The sequence below is a fragment of the Cucurbita maxima genome, unplaced genomic scaffold, assembly GCF_002738345.1.
Source record: "Cucurbita maxima cultivar Rimu unplaced genomic scaffold, Cmax_1.0 Cma_Scf00017, whole genome shotgun sequence".
NCBI classification, from domain to species: domain Eukaryota; kingdom Viridiplantae; phylum Streptophyta; class Magnoliopsida; order Cucurbitales; family Cucurbitaceae; genus Cucurbita; species Cucurbita maxima.
Window position 1 is genome coordinate 3,258,337 of NW_019272033.1, and position 9,012 is coordinate 3,267,348.

Sequence of the window (9,012 nt, forward strand, 5' to 3'; positions counted from 1 at the left end):
TTTTTTTTTTTTTTTTTTTTTTTTTTTTTTTTTTTTTTTTTTTTTTTTTTTTTTTTTTTTTTGTTTGTTTGTTTGTTGTTGTTGTGGTAGTGGTTCAATTACAAGGATTACATAGTTAAACGGGCTTTACTTGGAGTAATATATGTTGAGTGATGTTCTCTTGAGAACAATTTGTGAGGATAAGTAACGTGACAATGTCTCCGAATTTTATTATTATGTGTGCAAATCTTTGAGTGGGGTTTGAACCACTTCTTTTGTCTTGTCGACTCCCTTCTAATCACTCTTTTCTATTCATTCGTTAAATTTTTATGAAAATTAAATCTCATTTTTTCATTATCTGTTAGGTTCATTTAATTATATTCAGACAGATGTTGATGTTGTTAGTTTAATGAACACAGTGGTTCCAATTAGTATTTACTAAATCATTGACTTAATATTAGATCTGCAAATATTAATTTTAGGGACCCAACCAATAATATAATGATAATATGGCATTAGGGACCCAACCAAAGGACCCCACAGCATTAGACATTAAGTCCAAAACCAGATGGAAAAGTCCGATCACATGCCTTCTGCTAAGCGCCAACGCCATCCCATGTGCCCATTTTTATAAATTGTATGCCAACCCCACGCACCGACAACCCCAACCCCAACCCCAACCCTATTTCACCACACCTCATCATAATAATATTTATTTAATTTCGATTCAATTTTCTCTTTGAAATCCTTAATTTTCGTTTTTAATTAAAATTTAGGATATATTCTAATTTTGAACAAACGAACCCTTATTATCTTTGGTTGAGGTTGGTTGAATCATCTTAAATATAATAACACAACATCATTCATATAACTCAATACCCAATCAACTCCAACTTCTCAACTGAAATCATAAAAGTTGGACATAGTTAGAATTTTTTCCTTTTGAAAATTGAAAGTTCCATTCAGTTAGGTCAATCCAACCAACCGAACAATAGGGTTACAATTCAACATAACTCTACCCTACCTTAAAAAATATTAAGAATATTTAAAATTTGGTGTCGATATTAGTAATGCATTGTGTCTTATGACTGTTTGATATTTGAACGTTATGAGATTTTAATTGTTAATGTAACATGTATTGTACATAAATAATATATATTTTTAAAATAACTAGACAACCCAACTTGAGAATATAGGGTTGGATTGAGTTGAATTTTGAACTATGATCGAGTTGTTTAGGTCACGAATCTAACCAATCCAAATTTTGGGTTAGTTCAAAAGATTTTTCCAACCCAATTCAACTCGAATACACTCATATAACAATATATATAATATACTTCATAATTTATACATGTTAGTCATATGTCGAGAATACATATGATATAATTGATATTTTGTAGTTCTATCATATATTAATTTTTTTTTGCCCTAAAAGTTGAAATTCTAATTTGCTACCATCTATTTTCCAAATTTAAATTTGGATATTGAGAAACTACGTCACTTTCACTCCCGCTACCACTCCTCTGGCTTTGTACATTCACCACCTACTCTCTGAACATCGCTTAAATTTAAACCTCTTCCCTTCCTCTCTCACTCCTCCCAATCCTCCATCGCCGTTTCTCTCTCTTCACAATGGCGATTAGTTCAATGAGATCCTCTCTTCCACCTCTCCTCTGTCTCTGTATTTCCTTCTTCGCCATTGTTGGAGCCGACGATCCTTACAGGTTCTTCAACTGGAATGTCACTTACGGCACCATTTACCCCCTCGGTCTCCCCCAGCAGGTTAGGTTTTCGGTTGAATTTCGTTGATTCGTTCAGTTTACAATGGATCTGAATTTGCTCTGTTTTTTAGGGCATTCTGATTAATGGCCAATTTCCTGGCCCTGATATTCACTCTGTTACCAACGATAATATCATTATCAATGTCTACAATAGCTTGGACGAGCCATTTCTCCTCTCCTGGTAATTCTTCTGTTCCTCGCTCTCTGTCGGAAATGGAATTGAAATCTTAAGAAGAAATATAAAATTTATGAAGCTAATTTGGAAAAATTTTCGACATTGATTACGTACTCTCTCTTTATGTTTTCAATCGCTAAATTTAGGGGTTGGATCTGGTATAACTGTTAACTTGTTGAAGAAGCTTTTTCGAGACGATGCCTGCGAGTTATCATTAATTAATCTGGTCTAAATTGGAAGTTTAATTATCTGAAAATTTGTGTTGTTGTGAACTGTGAAATTAGGAATGGGATTCAACAGAGGAGGAACTCATACGAGGACGGAGTGTACGGAACAACATGCCCTATTCCTCCAGGGAAAAACTTCACCTACATTCTCCAAATGAAAGATCAGATCGGAAGCTTCTATTACTTCCCTTCCCTCGGCTTCCACAAGGCCGCCGGTGGTTTTGGTGGGATAAGAATTCTCAGTCGCCCCCGGATTCCCGTTCCCTTCCCTGATCCCGCGGGCGATTACACAGTCCTCGTCGGTGACTGGTACCAAGCTAATCATACGGTAATTAATCACTGACTATCCCTTTTCCTTCCACATCTTTTCAAACTTCAGCAATTCTTCTAGAGATTCCAACATTGAACTTTTATCGATCTGATTAGTTTCAAAATTAATCTCTGGCTAGTCGAAAAGGTGAAAGAATCTTGAATATTAGTCACGGGACGAACCAGATTGGCGGGGAATAGGGAATCACCTCTTTATTAGACTTTTTTTAATTTTTTTCTAAATTATAAATAATTTTCTGAGACTTGGTTTCTTTTTTCAAAAAATGGCTGTATATTTTTTTAGAAAGTTATAATATTAAATATTAATGATATGAGAATTTTTTTCAATATTGGACAAATTAATTTGAAAGAACTATAATGGAATATATTATATTTTTAATTTAATATAACGAGTTTTTTAATATAAAAAAATAAGAAATTAAATAATATTATTGCAAATGGTGAAAGAAAAAAATTATTTATTAAACAAGTGACAAATATGAATTATATTTTATATAATTTAACCTTTATTATTATTATTATTATTATTATTATTTATTTTACCTCTGTCGGTAGACCGACCGTTGTTGAGTTCGACGACTGTCTGATCCGTAATATTTGACTCTTCAAGACCTTTTTGCTTCTCTCTCTAGTCTCTCTCTCTCTCTCTCTACAGAGATTAACAGCTGGATTATTTAAAGGGTACTTTCTTTCTTTAATGGTTGTTCATGTTGCGGGCCATGGCTGCCCCTCGGTGTGATAATCATAAGCTGAATTTAATTGGTTTCTTGGCATGTGCGTCTATTTGATGAAAGGCCCTTTATATTATTATTATTATTATTCTTTCTTGAAAGGAGCTTTTTGTATGGTTGGGCTGTATCCAATCCAGCCAACGAAAGCGCCCTTACGTCTCAGTTTAGGCGCCCAATCCCAGGCTCCCCCAGACGCGCTTTCCTCCAACTTCGGATCCCCTCATTAATTTAACCCTCTCCTACTCCCATGGTTAGAAAAGATTTTCTATTAGATATTATATTTTTTAGATTTTAAAATGTTTAAACGGGTTCTGATACTATTTATAACAGTTTAAGCGACAGCTAGCGGATATTTTCTTTTTTAAGTTTTTTTTGATAAACTTCTCTTGTGAGTTTCAAATTTTTGTTGAAACTCATAATAATCTTGTAAGGTCACATCTAATCTATCTTTTTTGTCTGGTTGTTTGGTTTTGTCTTATAATAAGTCCCTTCTATACATGAATCTCGCCAACTCCCTTCCTTGAAATAGTTCACTTGACAACGAAGTGAACACAAAAGTGTCTCATTTTCTCCTTTTGCTCATTACCCACTTTTAGTAAGAAGGACGGACCATTAGGTATCTGCTTGGATTGGAAAGGTGAGAAACTACAAACATCTATCTATCTGTTCTTGAGATAGTGACTCCATCTCAAGTAAACAAGAAACTTATGCGGGTTATCTTGAATGTAGAAAGAGAATCTTCTGCATACCTAAATATAGATTAAAGCATTATAGTAAGGAATTATTCTTTTCCCCTGAAGTTTAGCCATTTTAAACTATAAGATTTGTTTTGCAGACGTTGAGGGCCCAACTAGACAATGGCTCAATGCTTCCACTCCCTGACGGAATCCTCATCAATGGTCGTGGACCCAACAGAACTGCCCCTTTCAACGTGGAACAAGGTAATTAAGAAAGCTCTACGTAATTCTACTTTTAGTGAAAAAGTTATTGAGTGACGCCCAGCTCTGTTTCGTCTTTAAAAACAATGCTATTCAGAAAAAATCAAGCTCTAAATTATTCAGGGAGGCTATGAAAATACCTTATTTCGAGTGGTTTTTTATGAATAACATTTATAAACTTATTTTGTTTTTTTCTAACCGCATTTTGTAATTTTCTTTATTTCCATCGAGAGGGTAAGAAGTTTCATAAACAGGTATTTTTATCTTTTGATAGCGTGTCCTTTTAAAGTGGAATTCATCATTTGTTTTTTCTTTTCCATTCACTCGGATCTCTTCCGTTTCATCATTTTGTCCGGATCCTCCTTTTCTTCCAAAAAAGGGAAGGAGAAGTATCTTCTTCGATGGATCCCTCTTGTTCCTGTTTAGTTCCCTCCGTTTCTTTCAGTTTCTTAGTAAGAATGGGTAAGGGTATTCTACCTAAATAGTAGACACAGATAATAAATGGTGTAAACCCCAGTAGATCCCAAGCTCAAAACAAAAAGTCTAAATATAAGAGTATCTGGTAGGCTTAAATTTACATTTTAGACAAAAGCAGCTCTCATCATTGGTTGCGTATATGTGTTTTGTTAGGAAAAACTTACAGGTTGAGGATCTCAAATGTGGGGCTCCAAAGCTCTCTCAACTTCCGAATTCAAGGCCACAGGTTGAAGGTGGTCGAAGTTGAAGGAACCCACTCCCTCCAAACAGAATTCTCTTCCCTTGACATTCACGTCGGCCAATCTTATTCCGTTCTTGTCACCGCCGATCAGCCCGCTCAGGACTTTTACATTGTCGTTTCTTCTCGCTTCACCACTCCCATCCTCACCACCACCACTATTCTCCGTTATGCCAACTCCGCCGGCTCCGTCCAAGGCCCACCTCCCGGTGGCCCAACTATCCAAATTGATTGGTCCCTTAACCAAGCTCGAGCCATCAGGTAACCTCTCTATCAGTCTCGCTAATAATGGAACTCTAGGCTTTAAGTTAATGGATTATGAATGCTTTTACTCCAATAGTCTCAAAATTTTCCATACAAATGCAGAACCAACCTTACAGCCAGTGGGCCTCGGCCGAACCCACAAGGCTCTTATCACTATGGTCTCATCAACACGACCAAAACCATTGTACTGTCGAACTCAGCCGGGCTTGTCAACGGGAAGCAAAGATACGCCGTCAACAGCGTGTCATTTATCCCTGCAGACACTCCCCTGAAGGTTGCCGACTTCTTCAAAATAGGAGGAGTTTTCCGGGTCGGAAGTATTTCTGACTGGCCAAACGGTGCAGGAATCTACGAAGACACCTCTGTAATGGGCGCTGATTACAGAGCTTTCGTCGAAATCGTCTTCCAGAACAACGAAGACCTCATCCAGAGCTGGCACCTCGATGGCTACTCCTTCTTCGTTGTTGGGTAATGAAACTATACATTAAAACTTCCTGATTTCTCTGGGCTTTATGCTGATTTTTCTTTAAAAATTCAGTATGGATGGAGGGCAATGGACATCCAATAGCAGAAACCAATACAATCTACGAGACGCAATTGCACGTTGTACCACTCAGGTAGAACCAAGCTCTAGTTTTCATTTATTTTATAACCATTTGTGAAGCATGAGGAAGAAAGATGAAGCTGTTGTTCATGGCAGGTGTATCCGAAGTCATGGACTGCAATATATGTAGCGCTGGACAACGTGGGAATGTGGAATTTAAGGTCGGAATTCTGGGCAAGGCAGTACCTGGGTCAACAATTTTACTTGAGAGTTTACACGCCATCGACTTCATTGAGAGACGAGTACCCAATTCCAAAGAATGCTCTGCTCTGTGGAAGAGCCACTGGGAGACGAACCAGGCCACTCTAGGCTCTATCCTCTGAGCTCAACACAATCAAATGTTTTGTCATGTCGCATCATATCATATTTAGTTCTTCTGGGAAGGATATTTCAGAAAGAAAAAAAAAAAAAAAAAAAAAAATCCTCAGCTCGAGGGCATTCATAATTTTTCTTTCTTATCATAGCGTTTCATTGAGTTTCCTTCTTTGTTCTTGCAGTGATTTTTTTAGTTAATAATTATTCTTATGGTTACGAGTTCGTAGTTAGGATAAAGGCTAAATGTACGATATTATTTCTAATGTTTGTGTTATTTGAATTTTGTTGGGTTGATCATTTTGTGAGATTAAAGTTTTATATACTAAGCCCATAGGTAAGAAAATCGGTGGAGAATTCCTATCGATTTTCAATGGGATAACAATCCATCTTTCTAGTTTAAGCTTTTTTTTTTCCTGTCAGTTACAAAGGTTCTAGGCATGAGAATGCAAGTGTCGGAATCATACAAAATGTTTGAGCGTCTAAGGACGAAAGAAAGATGCTCGACTAAAAACTCGTTTCATATAAATTCATCTCCAAATGCTCTCAATGTAAATCTCAACTCAGCTCTAAATCTTTTTGGAATGAGTATATAAATATATTAAAAATTAGTGTAGTTTTGAGTTAAAATTGCAAAATTTAAAGATATTTTAGATATATATATATTTGTTTATTTTTAATTTTTTTTATTATTGAAATGGGTAAAACTTGAACCCAACACCAACACGAGAAATTATCCATTGCGCTTGCGCGCGGAGGTCAGCAACAATCTCTGACTTTGCCTGTATGGGCACGTCGTTATGCCATTGCGTGTTCTTATTGAGAGGCCTTATCCTGTGCGAATTCGGAGTGGATTGATTGTTTCAGTATTGAATCTGTAAACTGATTTCCCGCTTTCAGTTTCCATCGCTCTTTTTCGCATCGTTCTCATGGCGGGTAATCCATCGGGCTTTAATCCTGATCGTATTCTTGCTCACAAATTTCCTGAGGTATGGAATATCGATTCACTCACCTTCTTGTGTTCAAGCTACGCTCTCACTCACAAATTTCGCTTGGTTTTACTCTTCTCGTATTTTTGTCATCGAACTACCTTTCATTAAGATAAAACGAAGTATGAACCCGAAGAATTGGGATGAAAGGTAAGGAATTGGGGATCTCATGGCTCTCGGCCTGTTTAGGTTTGTCATTGATTTCGATTTCGTTTTTGAATTTTGATCTTTGCTCTCTGGGAGACCTCGTAATGACAACTATTTAAGGGAACGTCAGTGTCGATGTTTCTTACATATCATATTCATTCATAACTAACCACAGTTATCTAGGTTTTTTACATATCATATTGGAAGACATCTTGTCAATTGATTCTTCTCTGTAATGTGTCAACTTGAAAGAACTCAACTACTCAACTATTAATTAACTGGATAGGTTCATTGTTGTTGGTGTAATTTCCTCAAAAGGCCAGTGATGGGAAATTAGGCATATAAGGCACACCCTGCCCTGCTTCTTACCATATTATTAGCAAGTTGTTGAAGGCTCATAACATTAGGAATATGTCATAGCATTTAATTGAGAACTTTTTCGGCCTTACACGGTTTTCTTATTTCAAACTTAGTTGATTCACTTAGGAAAATTCCTTAATAGTCCCAAGATTAGAGTCTTTCCTGTCTGAAAGCACACTGCAGCGATTCTCATATGCATAGAACAGACATATGGTCCTTTATCATATTAAGATATGTTAGACTTGAAAACATGTTTCTAAACCATTATAGAAAGAATCTTACTGAAGACAGAAGGGTCTGTGCATGTGCATGATGCGGACAACTTTCTTGGAGAAAATTTCATATTGAAGAGTGCAGGGGTGAGCTCTTGGTGGCCAGTGCCTTTTGAATCCTTTTCTCCTTTGTGAGTGGATATGCAGGCTGGTTAGATAGTCAACCTTGGCTTTACTGCGAAGCCCCTTTTAACAATGTGGCTTTCTCCTTCTCTATGACATGTAGACACATTTTTTTTGGATAATCTGTCCATGTTTGACACATAATCAAACATGAAAGAATCGTTAATTTTAAGTGAATTGCATCAAATGTGGTCTAAGCATATGCTGCATTAAGATAATTGGTTTTGATTTTATTTCTTGTAAAACGTTGAATGGTTTGAAAAGGTTATTGCTTCATCATGAATGCATAATTTTTTTTCTTCAACTCCTTGATAATGTTGTATGCTTTCACCTTTATCGGACATTAGCTTTTGGATGTTGACATAAGATGGAATATTTATCAAGTTCTGAAGGAATCATAAATTTGTAGATGTTTTATTTTAAAGCCTGGGTTAATCAGCTCCGTGCATACATCTTTTTTTTTGCCAAATTTAGTTTCTAATATGTCAATAGTTGAGGCTATCGTTCTATATCTATTGGCTGGAGAAGAAAATTCACTAATGTTCACATGAAGTTTTGATTTTCTTTTTCATTAGACGTGTAGAGACTGATTTGTTCTAATTTACTTTTTCTGTAGACAACATCCACCTATACAGAGAGGTAAATCCTCATATACTGAGCTTAGGCATTCAACTGTTCTTTGAGGGAGGTTACCGTTTCTGTCAATTAGTGTACTTCTTTCTGTTTATTGACAGAGATGTTGCACTCTATGCTCTGGGCATTGGAGCATGTGGTCGAGAAGCTGTGGATGCTGATGAGCTGAAATATGTTTACAATGAAAATGGGCAAGAATACATCGAGGTACGTCATCTAGAATTGTAAAATATGTGTAGATATATATAAAGGGGGCAGAGCATGTTGGATTTCTGGGGTTGATACTATCATTTTCAATGGGCTGAGGGGAGGAGGTGATTGGTGAATTGTTAGAGTTCTGGAGGAATTGCACTACTGTGATTTTTGGGAAATTTAGATTCTCTTTTTTTTTTTTTTTTTTTTTTTTTTTTTTTTTTTTTTTTTTTTTTTTTT

The 9,012-nt window shown here is 36.2% G+C and overlaps 2 protein-coding genes across 2 annotated transcripts in view; both read left to right on the forward strand.

The window, feature by feature from the left end:
* Positions 1–1,510: 1,510 nt before the first annotated feature.
* Positions 1,511–6,336, forward strand: LOC111492278 (L-ascorbate oxidase homolog). The gene is made up of 8 exons (XM_023141565.1): positions 1,511–1,761; positions 1,832–1,941; positions 2,220–2,490; positions 4,059–4,164; positions 4,792–5,137; positions 5,243–5,608; positions 5,679–5,757; positions 5,841–6,336. Exons 1-8 carry the CDS (start codon positions 1,612–1,614, stop codon positions 6,051–6,053), a joined length of 1,641 nt encoding a protein of 546 aa, XP_022997333.1. The 5' UTR covers positions 1,511–1,611; the 3' UTR covers positions 6,054–6,336.
* A 427-nt stretch (positions 6,337–6,763) lies between these two features.
* The window catches only part of LOC111492280 (enoyl-CoA hydratase 2, peroxisomal), a 7,388-nt gene continuing 5,139 nt past the window's right edge, over positions 6,764–9,012 (forward strand). The window contains exons 1-3 of the mRNA XM_023141568.1: positions 6,764–7,045; positions 8,564–8,586; positions 8,682–8,787. Coding sequence (XP_022997336.1) covers positions 6,986–7,045; positions 8,564–8,586; positions 8,682–8,787 — 189 coding nt within the window. The 5' untranslated portion in view covers positions 6,764–6,985. The remainder of the gene's footprint in view (positions 7,046–8,563; positions 8,587–8,681; positions 8,788–9,012) is intronic.